Source organism: Ceratotherium simum, chromosome 17, assembly GCF_057802395.1.
Source record: "Ceratotherium simum simum isolate JZ-2026a chromosome 17, ASM5780239v1, whole genome shotgun sequence".
Lineage (NCBI taxonomy): Eukaryota > Metazoa > Chordata > Mammalia > Perissodactyla > Rhinocerotidae > Ceratotherium > Ceratotherium simum.
In genome coordinates, this window is record NC_141916.1 from 39,699,083 (window position 1) to 39,719,276 (window position 20,194).

At 36.3% G+C, this 20,194-nt stretch overlaps 1 protein-coding gene across 1 annotated transcript in view; it reads left to right on the forward strand.

The window, feature by feature from the left end:
• ABCC9 (ATP binding cassette subfamily C member 9) overlaps window positions 1-20,194 on the forward strand; it is a 121,484-nt gene that overhangs the window by 69,319 nt on the left and 31,971 nt on the right. The window contains exons 23-29 of the mRNA XM_087442688.1: window positions 6,229-6,366; window positions 6,512-6,637; window positions 10,483-10,579; window positions 13,532-13,761; window positions 14,450-14,598; window positions 14,807-14,876; window positions 16,965-17,122. Of these exons, the coding sequence (XP_087298814.1) occupies window positions 6,229-6,366; window positions 6,512-6,637; window positions 10,483-10,579; window positions 13,532-13,761; window positions 14,450-14,598; window positions 14,807-14,876; window positions 16,965-17,122 (968 nt within the window). The remainder of the gene's footprint in view (window positions 1-6,228; window positions 6,367-6,511; window positions 6,638-10,482; window positions 10,580-13,531; window positions 13,762-14,449; window positions 14,599-14,806; window positions 14,877-16,964; window positions 17,123-20,194) is intronic.

Consider the following 20,194-nt stretch of genomic DNA (forward strand, 5'->3'; position numbering starts at 1 on the left):
CAGATGAGGATACTGACGCTTTGGGAAATAATTTATCCAAGGTCACAGAGATAGTAATAGTGGAGTAAGGATACAAACTCAGGTGGTCTTATTCCATAGCCTCTGTTCTTAACCACCACACTCTTCCTTATTAAGAGATTCCTAAAAGTGACTAAACTCTCACTGTTATGCTTTAAAGGGAATAGCACTGTATTAATCCACCACCTTTATTTATAAGAAAATAATAATAAAATAACACTTTTAAAACACTTACAGAGACATTTACCTTATTTTATTCGATCTTTGCAGCAATCCTTTGTGTTCTCTGACAGGTTTCTTTATTATCCCCATTTTACAAATGAAGTGATTGAGTTCGAAAAATTGCCCGGTGTAAGAGATCTACTCCCTTAGCTACTTTCAAATATACAATACAGTAGTATTAGCTCTAGTCACCATGCTGTACATTACATCCCCAGGACATATTTATCTTACAACTGGAAATTTGTACCTTTTGACCATGTTCACTCATTTTCCACACCCTACCTCTCGCAACCACCAGTCTGTTCTCTGTATCTTTGAGTTCAGTTTTTTTTTTTTTTATTCCACATATAAATAAGATCATATGGTATTTGTCTTTCTCTGTCTGACTTATTTCACTTAGCATAATGCCCTCAAGGTCCATCCATGTTGTTGCAAATGGCAGGATTTCCTTCTTTTTATGGCTGAATAATATTTCATTGTATATATATACACCACATTTTCTTTATCCACTTATCTGTTGATAGACACTTAGATAGCTTCCATACCTTAGCTGTTGTATGTAATGCTGCAGTGGACATAGGAGTACAGATATCTCTTTGAGACAATGATTTCATTTCCTTTGGATAAATGCCCAGAAGTCAGAAGTGGAATTGCTGGATCATATGGTAGTTCTATTTTTAAATTTTTGAAAAAACTCCATACTATTTTCCATAATGGCTGAACCAAATTACATTCCTATCAACAGTGCACAAGAGTTCTCTTTTCTCCACATTCTTGTGAACACTGGATATTTCTTGTTGTTTTTGATAATAGCCATCTAACAGGTGCAAGGTGATATCTCATTGTGGTTTTGATTTGTATTTCCCAGATGATTAGTGATATTCAGCATCTTTTCATATACCTGTTGGCCATTTGTATGTCTTCTTTGGAAAAATGTCTATTCAGATCATCTGCCCATTTTTTAAATCAAATTTTTTTTTGCTATTGAGTTGTATGAGTTCTTTATATATTTTGAATATTAACCACCTATCAGATAAATAATTTGCAAATGTTTTCTTCCATTCCATAGGTTGCCTTTTCATTTTGTTGATGATTTCCTTTGCTGTGTAGAAGCTTTTTAGGTTGATATAGTCTCACTTGTTTATTTCTGCTTTTGTTGCCTTTGCTTTTGATATCAGAACCAAAAAATCATTACCAAGACTGATGCCAAGGGGCTTACCCCCTAAGTTTTCTTCTAGGATTTTTATGCTTTAGGTTTTACATTCATGCCTGTAATCTTTTTTTTTTTTTTTTTTTTGTGAGGAAGATTAGCCCTGAGCTAACATCTGTTGCCAATCTTCCTCTTTTGGCTGAGGATGATTGGCTCTAGGCTAACATCCATGCCCATCTTCCTCTACTTTATATGTGGGACACTTGCCACAGCATGGCTTGATAAGTGGTGCTTAGGTCCGCGCCTGGGATCCAAACTCATGAACCCCGGGCTGCCGCAGCAGAGTGCACAAACTTAACAACTACGCCATTGAGCAGGCCCCTTTAATCTATTTTGAGTTGATTTTGATGTATGGTGTAGGATAGTGATCCAGGCTTATTCTTTTGCATGTGGCTGTTCGGTTTTCCCAACACCACTTACTGAAGAGACTATCCTTTCCTCATTGTATATTCTTAACTCCTTTGTCCTAAATTAATTGACCATATGTGCCTGGATTTATTTCTGGGCTCTCTATTCTGTTCCATTGGTCTATGTGTCTGTTTTTATGCCAGTAAAATACTGTTTTGATTACAATAACTTTGTAATACAGTTTGAAATCAGGAAGTGTGATGTCCCCAGCTTTGTTCTTTCTCAAGATCGCTTTGGCTATTCGGATTCTTTTGTGGTTCCATACAAATTTTAGGATTGTTTTTTCTATTGCTGTGAAAAATGCTATTGGAATTTTGATAAGTATTGCATTGAATCTGTAGATCACTTTGGGTAGTGTGTACATTTTAAAAATATTAATTCTTCCAATCCATGAGCATGGAATATCTTTCTATTTATTTGTACCTTCAGTTTCTTTCATCAGTGTCTTATAGGTTTTAGTGTACAAGTCTTTCATCTCCTTGGTTAAATTTATTCCTAGATATTTTATTTCTTTTTGATGGAATTGTAAATGGGATTGTTTTCTTAATTTCTATTTCTGATTGTTCGTTATTAGTGTATAGGAATACAACTAGTTTTTGTATGTTGATTTTATATTCTGAAACTTTACTGAATTTATCAGTTCTAACAGTTTTTTGGTATAGTCTTTAGGTTTTCTGTATATAATATCATGTCATCTGCAAACAGAGACAGTAGTTTAGTTCTTCCTTACTGATTTGGATGCCTTTTATTTTTTTTTTTATTGCCTAATTGCTCTGGGTAGGACTTCCAGTACTGTGTTGAGTAAAAGTGGGAAGAGTGGGCATCCTTGTCTTGTTCCTGATCTTAGAGGGAAAACTTTCAGCTTTTTACTGTTGAGTATGTTAGCTGTGGGCTTGTCATATATGGCCTTTATTATGTTGAGGTACGTTTTCTCTATACCCACTTCATTGAGAGTTTTTATCATGAATGGATGTTGAATTTTGTCAGATGCTTTTTCTACATCTATTGAGATGCTTGTATGATTTTATCCTTCATTTTGTTAATGTGGTATATCACGTGGACTGATTTGCAGTTGTTGAACCATCCTTGCATTCCTGGGATGAATCCCACTTGATCATGGTGTATGATCCTTTTAATGTATTTGTTGAATTTGGTTTGCTAATATTTTGTTGAGGATTTTTGAATCTATGTTCATCAGGGATATTGGCCTGTAATTTTTTTTTCTTGTAGTGTCTTTAGCTGGTTTTGATATCAGGGTACTGCTGGCCTTGTAAAACGAGTTTGCAAGTATTCCCTTCTCTTCTATTTTTTGGAAGAGTTTCAGAAGGATGGGTATTAGGTCTTTAAATGTTTGGTAGAATTCACTAGTGAAGCCATCTGGTGCTTTCTTGACTTTTGTTGGGAGGTTTTTGACTACTGATTCAATCTCCTTACTAGTCATGAGTCTGTTCAGATTTTCTATTTCTTCATTATTCACTCTTGGTAGGTTGTCTGTTTTTAGGAATTTACTCATTTCTTCTAGGCTGTCCAGTTTGTTGGTGTATAATTTTTTATAGTAGTCTCATGATCTTTTGTATTTGTGTGGAATCAGTTGTAATTTCTCCTCTTTCATTTATAATTTTATTTATTTGAGTCCTTTCTTTTTTTTTTCTTGGTGAGTCTAGCTAAAGGTTTGTCTATTTTGTTTCTCTTTGCAAAAAACCAGCTCCTAGTTTTATTGATCTTTTCTGTTGTATTTTTAGTCTGTATTTCATTTATTTCCACTCTGATCTTTGTTATTCCCTTCCTTCTACAAATTTTGAGCTTAGTTTCTTCTTCTTTTTCTGTTCCTTGAGATTTAAAGTTGAATTGTTTCTTTGAGATCTTTCTTTTTTCTTAATTTAGACATTTATTGCTAGAAACTTCTCTAAGAACTTCTTTTGATATGTTGTGTTTCATTTACATTTGTCACAAGATATTTTTGGATTTCTCTTTTGATTTCTTCTCTGACTCATTGTTTGCTCCATAGCATGTTGTCTAATCTCTACTTATTTGTGAATGTTCCAGTTTTCTTCTTGTAATTGATTTCTGGTTTCATATCATTGTGGTCAGAAAAGATACCTGATGTGATTTCAGTCACCTTAAATTTATTAAGACTTGTTTTGTGGTCTAACATATGATATCTCTTAGAGAATGTTCTATGTGCAGTTGAGAAGAATGTGTGTTCTGCTGCTGTTGGATGAAATGTTGTGTGTATGTCTTTTAGGTTCATCTGATCTAACATGAAATTTAAGTCCATTGTTACCTTATTACTGATTTTTTATCTGGATGATCTACCTATTGTTGAAAGTGGAGTATTAAAGATCCCCTATGGATTATTTTTTTGCTGTTTATTTCTCCCTTCAGATCTGTTAATACCTGCTTTATATATTTAGGTGCTCTGATGTTGAGTGTATAAATATTTATAATTGTTATAGCTTCTGGATGAATTGACCTCTTTATCATTATATAGTGATCTTCTTTGTCTCTTGTTACAGGTTTTGACTTAACGTCTATTTTGTCTGATATAAGTATAGCTACCTCTTTGAATTTTTCAGTTCAATTATTGTATTCTTTAGCTCAATTCTTTTTGGTACTTCTTAATGTTTTCTCTCTATCTGTTGAAATTCTTGCTTTGTTCTGCATTGCTTTCCTGACCTTGGTGAGCATCTTTAAGACAGTTATTTTGAGCTTTTGGGTAAATCACTTATCTCTATTTTATTAAGATTGATTTCTGGAGATTTATCTTGTTCTTTTGTTTGGAGCATATTCCTTTGTTTCTTCATTTTCCTTCACTCTCTCTGTTGATTTTTGCACGTTAGATAAAACAGCCACCTCTCCCAGTCTTTAGACTTGTCTTGTGTAGAAGATGAACCTCATCAATCAGATGGCCTGAGCTCCTGTTTGCCTCTCAAACCTTTGTAACTGTCCAAGTCGCTGTCTTTGTTCTTAGTGGCTCCCAGTAGTTGAGTGTGTGCCAAGACCATCAGTGTCCCAAAGGGGAGGATCATGGTCGTTACCTAGATGAAGGCTGATTATAAGCTGGACCCTCAGGCAGTAGCTGGGAACCTCCTAGTTGAACCCCTTCCAGCAAGAAACTGGGAGATGAGCATTTTTGCCTGCTCCCTCTGTGCTGATCCTAGAGGCATAGCCATGGGGAATGCCCTTGTACCTATTTAAAAACTGCTTCTTTGTTTTCTGTAGTCCTGTTGGGACTCATAAATGTAAGCCCCATTGGCTGTCAGAGCCAGGTGATTTGGGGGGCTGTTGTTTGGGTGGCAGCTGTAAAAGTTGGGGCGCTAGATGTGTGGAGAAACTCCTTTTGGGGAGATACTGGTGACTTGGTTTTATTGTTGGAGCAAGCTGGAGGCAGAAGGTGGAGGAAGTACCCACCAGCTTTTTGGGCTCTGAAGAGGATCATGATCGGCACCTAGATGCATGCTAATTAGAAGGTGGACCCTCAGGTAGCAGCTTATAAAGTATACAGTCAAATTCCTTCAGGGAAAGACTGGGAGATGGCTGTTTTTTTCCTGCTACCTCTGTGCTGAGCTCTGGGGCAATAGCCATGGTAAAGTCTGTTAACAACTGCTTCTTTGTTTGTTGTAGTCCTATGGCACTCAGTGAACACACACCCTGTTGACTTTCAGAGCTAGGTGATTTGGGGGCCAGTCCCTCAGTTGGCAGCCTTAAAAGTTGAGGTGCTAAACGTTGGGTCAAACCCTTTTCTCCTCAGGGAGACGCTGGGAGTTGGGAATTCTCTCTTGATAGTATGGCATTGTGCTGAGGGTGTGGTTTATGGCAAGAGTGTGTTTCAGCCTCTCCTACTTATTTTGATGTGGGTATTTTCTCTGTCACCCAATGTGTAGGAGTCACTTAACTAGTTTCTGGATTTCTTTCAGAGGGAATTGCTTGGTGTGTAGCTACATATTCAGTGCATCTGTGACAGGAGGGAAATTCAGGAGCCTCCTATGTTGCCATCTTGGTCTGGAGTCTATGCCTATTTTTATTATCTAAAATTCAGCTACTCCAATTATCATTTCATTGTTTTGGTCTATTGTTATAGGTTGCTGAGTAATGTTGGTATTTGAACTTGAAGACTATATATTAGAATTCAAACCACTTCAAATGTTATTTACTTTCTAAATTATTTTTAAGGTGAAAGAGAAAATAAAAGCTTCATTTTTAATTTAATATCTCTTTTCAACAATGTAAAGTTATTCAGTCTGTTTATTATAAATTGGATTTGAGGGATAATTTGCCCTTAGTTATTTGTATTTCTGCTTTCTAGAGGAATTGAGTTACAATAAAGAATATAGAAAATTTTTATCATCTCTGTGTTTTACTGGTTGTAGGATGATCCATTCTCTGCCCTGGACATTCACTTGAGTGATCACTTGATGCAGGAAGGGATTTTAAAATTTCTCCAAGATGACAAGAGGACACTTGTTCTTGTGACTCACAAATTACAGTATCTAACGCATGCTGACTGGGTAAGAGTTTAAAAGAAGTTCTATTAATTTTTATATTGCAGTCGTATAAATAAATTGAGATGTTACTTTCTGAGGTAAAGGTAATTAATTCATTTGGCCAATTAAGACTTTTTGTCACAGTTATGCTAATATGTCCTTTCCTTAGATCATAGCCATGAAAGATGGAACTGTCCTAAGAGAAGGGACTTTGAAAGACATTCAAACCAAAGATGTTGAGCTTTATGAACACTGGAAAACGCTTATGAATCGGCAAGATCAAGAATTGGAAAAGGTAATTCTCATATTTCAGAAGAGCTCAGGATCCAGTTCAGAAGAGTCAGAAATATACCGTATAATTGCTAAAAGTGCTTTTAAAGAAGTATTACCATTTAATATTTGATAATATAATGGTCCTCATCTGAAATCCAAAATAATTGTATATTTATAGGTCGTTAATAAATAGGCTACTTTGAAATTATAAAATTCTATTGATATCTTTTGGATGAAGTGTTGTCAAGTATTTAGAGGATTTTTTTTTTGAATTTGAACCATATTGCAATTATATGTATGTTTAAAACTTAAACTACTTGCGTAGTATTTCCTCATTTTATCTTATTTTTCATTATGTATATCTTATTTTTCTCATCTGTAATATGAGAGTATTTTCACTCACCAGCTACAAATGAAGGGTCATGAGCAAAATAAAATCCAAGATGATTTAGAAAGAAAGAAGACCTGTGAGCTGTGGATAAAGTTGTAAAGCATGTCTGGGATAGGGCTGAGGGTGAAGGAAGGTGATCAGAAGGAAATAACAAAATTTTACAATTGTGTAGTTCTTAAAGCCCACAAAGCCTCTTTTACACAATCTCATTTAATTCTCATAAAACCCCAAAAATAAACAAAGAAAATATGATCTCACTTTTACAGATGAGAAAATTGAGGCTCAGAGAGGCTAAGTGTGTAGCACATATAATAAGTGGTACTACCTGAACTTAAACCCAGGTCCATATCCAGTGTAATTCTAGTATAATGTTATATATGATGTAAATATAGCGTTGAACAGGTAATAACAGAGTTGGAAACCAGATTGAGTACAAAGAAAGAAGAACAACTTGTGATTGAGAGGTGGAATTGTAAATTGAATTAGTAAATTTTCAGTCTTTTCTCTTGAGTTGCGACTAGGAAGTGTCAAAAATTTGGTACTCTTGGACAGGAATGAGCATTATAAAATGAAAATGTTTATATCAGCAAATTTCTGAAAACATCAAGAAATTAAAATGTATTATTTTATAAAGGAAAAAAAGAGATGTTTCAATAGAGAGAGGAAGATAAAAAGTCCGACAAATCCTGGGACTCCTTAGTGTAGATTTGCCAAAAATCTCAAAAGGAAACCACCTAAAGACGAAAAGATAAATGTAACAATCTTTAAGTAGAATACCGCGAATTGCAGAACCACTGAAATGAGGATATTCGTCAAAAAAAATTACAAAGTACAAGCGGCAAGTGCCCACTTAGGAATTATACTGTGAGAAGCTTGATTATGAATCTACTGGGGATGGCTCCAAATGAGATTTTTTTTCAGTGATCTAGATGCCAGGGACAAAAGAATATGATGTAAGCTTAAGGAGTGGGACTATTTATGGTTTACTTTGGAAAGAAGATCTGGAAGAAAAAAAGAGAGAGAGAGCTGTTGGCTTGATTTTATAGTAGTACAGATTGTTAATCAAGCCAGGAAGAAAGTCCATTAAGTTGTATTTAGAAATGAAGTGATCACTTGAGATAGCATAGCTCTATAATTAAAGACACATTACAGGGTTATAAATCAGCTGAAGGAGATATGGAGCAAGTTAGGATGTGGACAGGGCGAATCCTATTGTGAGGTGGAATGGTGGCCAGTAGAAGCCAGAATGAACCATGCACCTGCCCAGAATCCTAGGATGGAGGGAGGTTACTGCCACCTAGGAAAGGGCAAGCACCTGAATTCATCTGAAGCCAGAGAGAGTCACACTGTGGGGACAAGACCACTAGAACACTTTGGGGAAGTTTTTGTAGAAACAGCTTCTTGTTTAATTTGTTATATGGCAGGATCGGTGTTTTCCTAGAGCACTGGTTCTCAATCAGGGCTGATTTTGCCTTCTAGGGGACGTTTGGCAACATCTAGAGACATTTTTGGTTATCACAACTGGAGGGCAAGTGCTAGTGGCATCTAGTGAGTAGAAGACAGGGATGCTGCTAAACACCCTACAATGCACAGGGCAGCCCCCACAACAAAGAGTTTTCTGGCCCAAAATGTCAATAGTGCCAAGGTTGAAAAAGGCTGACCTAGAGCCAGAACAGATCAAGGAAGTGGAGAAGGAAGGTGAAGCTAAAGGACTCACAAAACATCCTGCGTCAGGGCTTTAGACAGAACTGTTGGGTTAAGGGTTAAGGGGTAAACAGGAAAGAATATGTTAAAAGGATGAAAATGAAAGCTACAAGGAGGAGAAGGAGAAAACCTTTTTACCAGTTACATTAACTTTAACTTAACTTTAAGTAAGTATTATTAAAAGTTCTAGCTTGGATGGCATCCAGCATTATCTTCATAATGTTATTAAGCACAATAATAGCATCGTTTGATGTTTCCTCCCCAGCCCCCAGCCTTCACTTTGACCCGACCCGTAACAGGCATTCAGTAAATATTTACTGGATAAATGAAACCAAATTTGTATTTACTTAGTCCAAATATCAACACAATTCAAAATATTTAACCTTTCAACTTAATGTGAGCTTTACTCATAAAAAAATGTGACTTTAAGTATTTTTTTTTAAGTCTTTTGCTCACATAGCGTGGAGAGTTGAACAAGAACCAAATCTTCTATTTGTCAATGTGCAGGTTCATTTCATTCCATTACACAATACACAGAGGATAGGGATCCTCTTTAATTCTGTGTTTTCTCGAATCTCATGTCCAAGTGTTGGTCTATATAACATTAGGCACAATTAAAAGCTAATGTGAAATTGTCTCTGAAAAAATACTACTCAAAAGGCACTTTCGCTTTTACTCTTTTTTTTAACCAAGAATCTGGAAGCAATAGAGCCTTCTAGAATAGCAAGTCTCCTAAATCACACATGTTGTATGAGGCCAATGGAAAAAAAAACAAGATCACTACCTAGAGACTGATCACCAACAGTTTAATGGTTTATTGATGTAACAAACAGTGATTTTTTTTTTTTTCCTGTATCAGCATATACAGGAAGGCCTCCATTTACCATAGATTCCAAAAGTTTGTGGGTCAGTTGTTTGGAACTCAGAATGCATTTCCCCGCAGAAACAGAGATAGGGTTAGTTTCCCAGAGTGTCCTGCAGAGGCTGATTTAACTCACAATGTAACTGAACTGATACTGCTACTCCAGTTCTGAAGCCAAGGGGGCGGGGTGTTGGAAGCAGAGGAGAGAGGCAAACGCTTCTCCCTTTCTTGAGCACAAGACAAGTCTGGAGCAACCGTTAAAAATTTGCAAAGTTTGTTTTTGGCACCTTTATCTTCTCTTTCTTCTCATTTCCCCATCCTAGGGCTTTCTCCTCAACTGCTAGGCACCTAGGTACCCTCATTTCCCATTTGCTTCAAAATTACTTACTTTCCTTCAATTCCTGTTGAAGTCCCTTTCTTTTGTGCAGCTCCCTCAGTGAAATGCTAAAGACACTCATTCTGATTTAATAATTCATAATAGTAGTGGATGACTTAGCACTTCGACCAGTCTAGAATTATGTGCATTTTTAAAGTGAGGTATTTAATAACATAAATAAATCTTTAGTTAGAGAAATGACAGAGAGTATCTGAATAAAATGACATAAAAAATAAAACAAGGAGCAGTGGTGGAGCTAGAGATGTCCCCCACCCCTGGGGTCATCTCCATCATTTGTTACTACTTTTCCTGGCTTTACTGCCCTACACCTCTGAGCTCTGAAGCACTGCCTACAAACGTCAGGCATCACCCCCAAACTGCTTCTATGACAGGAGCTGTGGATTTCTAGAGTGAGCAGAGAACCTGCGACTGGTAAAGGTAAATAAAGATTGGTACGTGTGGGTCACTGATAGGTAAGCCAGAACCTTCCTGTGGCTGTGAGCTTCTTGAATGATAGCACAATGTTTGCTATAGGATATGGAAGCTGACCAAACAACTTTGGAGAGGAAAACTCTCCGAAGAGCCATGTACTCAAGAGAGGCTAAAGCCCAACTGGAGGATGAAGACGAAGGTAGGTCTTTTTCTTGTATCTGAAACATTCAAACAGGTAATAGGATGTGAGGGTTTTACCTTGGCAATTGATGTTGGAGTGTGCCAGTGAGGAATGACAAGCCACTTTGCAGGGGGAAAAGAGACCAAATCAAATACATAATATTGAAAATGAAAAGAACAGGAGTGAAAGAAAGGTGTGTGTAATCAGTCAACAGGTGTCTTGAGAGGTTTCCCATAGTTTGTTTTAGTATATTTGTGCTGTGTGTGAGAGAGAGCTGAAAGGAAAGGCAGTAGTTTGTAAATAGATCTGTACTCCTGTTCAGATCAATTGGAAAGTTCTAGTATAATGAGAAAATGAAGTTATTAATAAAATGTCAATCCTTCAGAAATAAGCAATAAATGGGGGATATGGAGAAAATACTGTTTTGAAATATTTATACTTGAATCATTCATTAAGTCCTCATGGAGTTTGTTTTTTTTTTTTTTTTGGTGAGGGAAATCAGCCCTGAGCTAACATCCGTGCTAATCCTCCTCTTTTTGCTGAGGAAGACCGGCTCTGAGCTAACATCTATTGCCAATCCTCCTCCTTTTTTTTCTTCCCCAAAGCCCCAGTAGATAGTTGTATGTCATAGTTGCACATCCTTCTAGTTGCTGTATGTGGGACGCAGCCTCAGCGTGGCTGGAGAAGTGGTGCATCGCTGTGCGCCCGGGATCCGAACCCGGGCCCCCAGTAGCAGAGCACGCGCACTTAACCGCTAAGCCACCGGGCCGGCCTGGTCCTCATGGAGTTTTCATGACAATACAGCAATGAAGGTTAAGAGAATTAGAAAGCCATTTGGTTCAATTTTCGGTATCTAGTAAGGTATAGTGGGGAAAAAGGATTTACTGGGAATTCGAGGAATGCGATGAAATAATTACATTGCCTTGGCATTTGTTGCCAAGAAGTTTGTAAGATAAATCACACTTAAGTCTCTAGAGTGGATGCACTACACTTCATTTTTCCTAGACTTCATATTTTATATACACTTCATATTTCCTATTTTGCTTAAGGTTGCATTTCTACAAGCCAATTAATAGAAACAGAGAAAATTATAATTTCAAGCCATAGAACACCAAAATGTGCTACCTTTATGTTTCAGATGATAACTATTCAGTGTTTCAACAAATACTCACTGAGTAAATTAATGAATGAATTGTGCACTTCAATTTCTTACAGTTAAAAATGTTTTTTAAAAAATATTTGATACTGTCAACAGACATCAGCTTCTAGAATTCTACACCAATTATTTCTAATGCACTCTAAAACTGGATTTATGCCCAATTACTCTCTCCACTGTTCCAGTGGTGAATATACCACTTGAGATGCTGACTCTGCCTTGGGCTTGCTGTATTAATCCATTTTCTCAGGTACAAAATAAGATAATAGTGGCTGGCCCAGTGGCATCGTGATTAAGTTCGCGCTGTCCGCTTTGGCGGCCCGGGATTTGCGGGTTTGGATCCCGGGCGCCCACCTACAACCTATGCACCACTTATCAAGCCACGCTGTGGCAGCATCCCACATATAAAGTAGACAAAGATGGGAACAGATATCAGCCCAGGGCCAATCTTCCTCAGCAAAAAGAGGAGGACTGGCAACAAATGTTAGCTCAGGGATAACCTTCCTCACCAAAAAAAAAAAGATAATAATACTTTCCTTACAGAGTAAAATGAGGTAACGTATGTGAAAGAGCCCAGTACGGTACATATCATCTACCAGGTTGCTGCCCCTGGTCCTATCAGTATGTCTGTTCAAGCCTCTGGGAAGGGAAGAAGAAAAGTAGCTACACATATTATTTCTACTACTTATCACCAGCCAGTTCATCCCATAGACAGATTAGGTACTGGGAAAGTGAAGAAACGTTGTCTTTAGCAAGGCAACCACACACAAGTTGAAATTTCAATTAATATGGAAACAGAGAATGGACATTGGGAAGACAGCTAGCAGTCTGCAAACGTCCACCTCTTTGATCATGCAGATTTCAAATCATGTCCTTCTCACACCTTGAACCCACTCTTACCAAAGGAGAGATTATCTGAGACCTGCTCATTTACTGCATTCAGCTCAAATATTAGGATCCTTGGTGGTGGCCCAGTCTTCCCATTGTATCCATATTTAGATCTCTGTGGTCTGATAACCTGTAAACCTAAGACAAGTTATCTATCCTTCCTACCCACAACCTGCTCAATATACAATATACAATATACTGCCTTTGGAACTGGAATATAAACTGCCTTTGGAAAAGGAAAGGATGGGAAATGCACTACAGTCACCGACCATACTAATGAGCAAATTTTGCTGGTCAGGAAATGCCAAAATTCCCTGTCCTCGTAATGGAGTATGTTCTTAGGATAGCCATTTTGGAGTTTCCAGATGGTTTAAACATCTGAGAGGAGCTCCCTGTCCATCATCCTCTGTCCTCTGGCTTTGCCTTCTGGAAGGTTTTTCCTTGCCCACGCTCCTCCATGACCACATCTAAAATGGGCCGTAGAGAGCGTGGATTATGCCCTCTTGGGCTATGCATAAATTTCAGAGCCTATTTCCTCCTGGCGGTTTTACAAATTCAGAAATTTAGAGTTCAAAAAATTAAAAATGTTTGCAGGCCAGGCATGTGGTTTTATTGGCAAAGCAATTCCTTCAATAACTTAGTAAACTTCTAGCGTATACTTCTAGTCAATTTGATATGTAATAAGTCAGCCAGTTATTTCATTCAGACATAGCTTTTATGTTTATTTTTCCATTCATTCATTCGTTTGTTCATTTTCTACCTATTTTTTAACAACGTTTTTCCCTGCTAAAAGCATTTAAAATTTCTAAGACTAATGCTTGTATTTCTATAAATTTGAGGGAGATTTTTATGTGCTTTTTTGTGAGCTAATACAAATTCATTCTACCTGTTGCTTGTCTGAAGCTTAAATAAGTGTTTGTATGCAGAGGAAGAGGAGGAGGAAGATGAGGATGATAACATGTCCACTGTAATGAGGCTCAGGACTAAAATGCCGTGGAAAACCTGTTGGCGGTACCTCACTTCTGGAGGATTCTTCTTGCTCTTCCTAATGATTTTCTCTAAGCTTTTGAAGCATTCAGTCATTGTAGCTATAGACTACTGGCTGGCCACATGGACATCAGAGTACAGTATAAACAACACTGGAAAAACTGATCAGGTACAGTGGGTTCTGTTTTTAAATCATCAAAGAACTGTTGAGATTAACAGTGATACCCTTTTATCTAGTTAGATACTAATAGCTCAAATGTCATAGGACTTTTGTAACGATTCGATGAGTTAATTAGAACAGGACCTGAAATAGAATAAACTGTCAAAATGGAATCTATTATTACCACTTTATTTTTTAAAGCTTATCATAAGAAACATTTAAAGATAATGTTTAGATTTGGATTCAAGGGAGTTATATACATATGATGTGTGTGTGTGTGTGTGTGTGTGTGTGTATAACATACACATGGGACTTTTGTTGTTGTTCTGATGGTTTTTGATTTTAACTACTTATACCAGTGTATTAGCTGATCATTCTGAGATTAGGGATAAGAAGAATGAGCTCTACAATGTAGAAAGCCAAGCATATTTCAAACCTGAAAACAGACTCTAAGGCTTCATCTGCCCTCAGGCAAAACTAAAGAGAGTGAAGGAAACAAGCAGGGACTTGGCCATAGGATTTTATGGTGGGGATCCTGAACTCCTTCAAAAACTCTCCAAAAACTACACTCCTTCAACTTTCTAAATTGACGCAAGATAATGTAGTTTCAGTATCGACTGACTCTGATATTTGGTGTTCTAGTAAGAAAAAACTCAACTGCTAATTTCATATGTGCTTTTGTGTTGGTTGCTTTTAGACCTACTATGTGGCTGGATTTAGCATACTTTGTGGAGCAGGTATTTTCCTCTGCCTGGTTACATCTCTCACTGTAGAATGGATGGGTCTCACAGCTGCCAAAAATCTTCACCACAATCTCCTCAATAAGATAATTCTTGGACCAATAAGGTAAAAAAAAGTAGTTATTTCTTACTCCCATACACAAATCACAAAAACATGCATTTTAAAATTTATGTGAAATTTTAAAGATTTTATTCAGTCCTTGAGCAGTTGAATAGAGACCTTCTCATTTTCATGACTCCAGGATGTCCATTAGCGGAGCTCAGGTTCCAAATAGTTCACTATTATCATACATTCCAATCTGTTTATTGTCTAGATTCTTTGATACCACACCCTTGGGACTGATTCTCAATCGCTTTTCAGCTGATACAAATATCATTGATCAGGTGAGTGCCCTGAGTTACATCCAAGTTCAAAAATAAATTTCTCAGTGTAAACTAAATAGCATTTTAAGATAAACCATGATTCCTGTTAGTAATAGAGGATTTCTAAAGCTTAAATGAAAGCCTATTTGCGTTCATGTCAATATTATATGCATAAATGATTTCTAGAATAAAATCATAATGGAAGATCTTAATTCAAAATAATTTATGCATGTAGAAGAAGATACCTAGAGAAGAAGAACTTAGAGAATCATGAAATAAAGATAAATAGCAAAGAATAGAATTAAAATTTTTTTATTATAAAAAGGAGTGATTTTGATCAATGTTGCATCTCGATTCACAATCAAGTTCTTAAAAGTTTAGTATTGATGCAGAGGGTCTCCCAGAAGTAAAGGATGGAATGCCAAGCTGTCTTAGATGTCTTTTGCTTTTATTAGATTGGACCCTGAATGAGAGAAGCTTTAGATGGTGTGGTATTTTAGGGACTATTTCAAGGATGCCCAGTTTAGTCTTAGATCCCTAGGCCTCTAAAAGTTTGTCCTGAAATTAAAGACCTCAAACTTTGAAATTGGATCACTCCAAGAACAAACCCCTTAGGATGATTGAGAAGAGAATCCATCAGCTGCAGCCCGTGCCTTTTCTAATTTTCCAGTGTGGCCTTAGGAACACCTAAATTACTCTCAGTTTAGAAAAAGAATGCTTGATGCATGCAGCTGACTAAACATGTGCTGAAAAATGGTGATGTTTTCATGGCATTGGTGTCAGATCATACTGCACCTAAAATGCTTCAAAGGAATACATATTGGAAAAGAAGAGGCAAAACAGTCCTTAATTTGAAGATGATATGATTGCTTCCTAGAGAGTCCAAAACAATTAGTAAAGTAAAGAACGAATTAGACAGTTCAGCAGAGTATCTGCAGAAGACATATGATATAAAATTCAGTGACTTTCTCTACACCAATCAAAAAAGTAAGTGAAAAGTAAATTCCATTCATAATAACAAAAACTATAAAAATAGAAATAAATCTTATATGAAGAAAAGAGATCCAATAATCCTGGAAATCATAAAAATCCTGTATATATAGAGACAATTTCCCTATCAGATACCAAAAAAATACTATAAAATTAAAACACTCTGGTCATCACAGAAAACAAGCAGATCAAAAGAACAAAATGGAGAATTCAAAAACACCAGCATATATAAAGATTTAGCAGGATAAATATGGTATCTTGAATCAGTAAGAAAAGGATCATCTTTTCAATAAAGGATGTTGGGACAATCACCTATCTATAAAATAAAAAGCAAATACATGTAGAATAAAGATGGCCATATAAAAACATAAAATTATAAAATAAAATGTAGGAGAGTAATTATAGAATTTGAGGTGGGAAAGGTCTTTCTAAGACACAAAACCCAGAAAACAATAAGGGAAAAGGCCAACAGAAATGACTATATAAAATTTTAAACTTCTATTGAGCTAAAAGCATCAAAGACAAATTTAAAATATAATAAGATTAACTGAGAGAAAAACTATCAACATATGTAAAGAAAGAGAATAAACATCCATAATATATAAAGAGCATATAAAAATCAATAAGAAAGATAAATAAGCCAATCAAAAATACATAAAGGATATGAGTAAGCAATTACAGAAAATTAATTTAAATGTCTTACAGTAGAGGAATAGCTAAATATTTTTTTAACACTATGCAGCCATTAAAAAGAAATAAATTTATACATAGTGACGTGAGAAGATTTACAGTCTATCTTGTTCAATAAAATAAAACAAGCACATGGACAAATAAGATTTATAGTATAGTGCCATTTATATAAAATCCCCAAGATAAATAGGTAGATAGGTAGATAACTGACAAACGATAAATAGGTAGATAGACAGAAGGATAAATATACTAAACTATGGGAAGTGAGTGAAGTTGGAGGAGTGAAGAATTGCTTACAATGAAAATGTTTATTTACTACTTATGTAACTATATAATGTAACATGGATATAAAAATGAATATTTTGTTGCATTGTATCCAATGTTTTATTTCAGCTAAAATATTTTCCTTTCAAACTACCTTCCTAATAGCACATCCCTCCAACTTTGGAATCTCTAACTCGCTCAACACTCCTCTGCCTGTCTGCCATTGGCATGATTTCTTATGCTACCCCTGTGTTCCTGGTTGCTCTTGTGCCTCTTGGGGTCGCCTTTTATTTTATCCAGAAATACTTCCGAGTGGCCTCTAAGTAAGTAAAACAGTGTTCTGTTCATCTTTAAAAGCCTATATATTTGATTTACTGTGATCCACATTTGCTGTAGTGTTTTTCAAGATAAGGTGTGGAATTTGGAAATGCAACCTATTTTTAACATGATGAAACTTATCCTGATACTATGTTTCATTTGGAGATCTATTATAATTGTTTCCGTAATTGGTTGTCTGAGCCTTGTATAGCCCTGGACATATGGTAACATGTAGATTGATCTATTGAGTTGTGAGTTTACAGACTGCCAAATTTTTCATCCCACGGTCCTTTTTCTGAACATGACATTGACAGAAAACTTACGAAATCAAACATAGTCCCAAAGGATAAGTGATTTAATATCATTAGATTCCACAAGCGGGAAAAAATAGTAAAATATTTTCAAATGCTTAAAATACATTCTGTAAAAAATTAGTAGAAGTAAAAAAGATTAAAGAGACAAATTAGAGTGCTGACTATAAAAGTAGATAATATTGAATGTCTGATAGCAGTGCTGTAATTTTGACAGATTGGAAATTTTCAGATTGGATCATTTAACATGCACTTGAGTATCCAGCCAAATAAATAAAAGATAGCCATGAATTTTAAATTCTTCTGTTAATATACGATTTAACATTTGCTGAGATGTTGAATAGTTAAATGAAATATAGTACCAGTTGTTTTGAAATTTCCGGTTTAACTTTGAAGCCCTGCTATAAATGGTACAGTAAATTTTGTATCATTGCATAATTACTTTATTTCAACAGCACTTATTAAGCATTTACTGTGTTGCAAATAATTGGGTAAGCCATGTGGCAAATGACGAAATCAACATGACAAGAACCTGTTCTCAAGAAACTCACAATCTCTTGGGGAGATAAAACATATATAAAGTAACCCTTATCTGTGGATTAAGTGCTGGAATAGGAAGGCAGATATTGAGTTTATTCAGTAAACTGAAAATATTTAATAGGACTTGAGTGTAGGGAAGAGGAAGAAAAATTGGGGAAGCCAACAAGAAAAGGCAAGATTATAGTCGGGAACCTCTGAATATATCATACAACGTTTCTGAATTTAAAAAATATAATTGTTTCTCCCTCAGGGCTATGAATTAGAGTCCTTTGAATATTAGGGATCTATATAAAATCTAGGGTATATTTTTTCTCCCCAGCCTCATCCCCTTTCTTGTAGCAAATTCAGACCAAAAGCGAGAGGCTAGCCATCAAATTCATTCTTACATTTCTTCTGGTATTATTGCTGATGCTGCTTGCTGGAGGGGCAGAAAAGTTCAGTTATTTCATTTCTGCTGGCTGTTTCCAAATCTATCCTTGTCTTCTCTCCGCTAGTATCAAACAGTTGTGTCTTATTTCAATCACATACTCACTTGGGCCTTTCTTTGCCCCTTAGCAATACAGATTGAGTGCAAAGGCTGGGCAAATATTCCTAGTGCATTATAAATTTGAATTGTGAATTCTGTTCATTATAAGTGAGAATAATCTGGTAGCATTCATAGTAAGTGACTAAAATATGGAAGGGAGATCATTTTTAAAGAATTAACATTGATAATAGATTATAAACCATTCTTTGAAATTCTCTGAAAGTTAGCAAAAATGACCACATGATACTAAATCTCACAGACAACAAGACCCTTCTAAATGCTGAGGCTCTGCAAGACTCACCCATGTTGAAAAACTCAGGCAACTTAACAGACTAATTTGTAAACACCAAAGGGAATTAAAGCGAGGGACGAGCTACAGGAAATGCCATGAAATTTTGAAAATCGAAAATCAAAGATTTAATGTGTGGTTAGCTCTGTAAGTAAGTGTTTCCTACTTAAAAGAATACAAGATCCAGCTGTACCCTCAACCTTTTTGGTTTCATAAAATACAGTCGTATAAACAAAGCTTCCCCCTTCCTAACTTTTTCTTTTCACTACAAACCTCAATGGAGTGACCACCTGTTGCTTGTGTCAGATTTACAAATAGCCACTTAGTTTTATGTTTAAAAATAGCAGACTATTCTCATTCCTTCGTATTCACTCTCCACCTCCCCTCTCTCTTTCCCTCCCCTCATCTACAGTCTCTAAAGTGAGCAAATCAGTTTTAGAAATTCGAAAAAGACTTTGCATTTGTTTGTGGAACTACACAGGCAGCCAAGAACGGACTAAGTTCCTTGTTGAAGATCATGTAACAGTGTAATCAGTTCAGTTGACTCTGGCCAGTGAATGTCAATGCTACTTCTCTAATGCCCTCAACCCCAAAGACCTAGAGAAGTGCAGAAAAAAAGACCGAAGAGAAAAAAAAAAGGAATGTTTTGAAATATGTGATATAACTCTTGGCCTCTCTTCTAGAAATGTTAGCTTATGGTTTAAAGAAAAGTTGTCATGAGTGTGCATCTTTATGAGAAGGGTCAGATTCAGGCATTTTTTTCACCAAATATTCATTGAACACTTTATATATATTTCCTTGGAGGACCTGTGAACAGAAGTTCCATGAAGGCAGGGATTCAGTCATCTTGTGGACAAAGCCAAATTCATTGTCTTTCTCTTTAAAACTCTTTGTTTGATGTCTCTCACCTTGGTAAAAGGCACAGTCGTTTTTCAAATATGCTAAGCAACAACCAAGCCATATTTGCCTCTTCTCTCTTATTCACCCTGCTACAACTAATTGATTGTAGCAGTTTAGAAGGCTACTTCTAGGAAACTATCTCATAATCTTCCCCCTATTTAAATCTCACCGGCATCACACTAATTCAGCGTTTTAAAAAAAATCTCTTATATCGACTACCGTAACTCACCCATTCTCTTTCATCCTTTACACTGTCTCCCAAGTTACATTGCTTAAGCACACCTCTGATCATTTTCTTTCTAGTCTTCAGTGATTTTTTTCCAGCCCAACGGATCCTCCACAGTCTAGTCCCACCCATCCTTTATACAGCCTTTTCCCGCTGCAACATCCCCAAAGGATTCTGAGCACCAGCCAGACTGGACTTGCCAGGTTCTTTAGTCCTCTGTGCTTGCTCTTTTTGTTCCCTTAGTGGGAATGCACTTCTTTTTGTCTGTTTGGCTGAAGCCCTCCT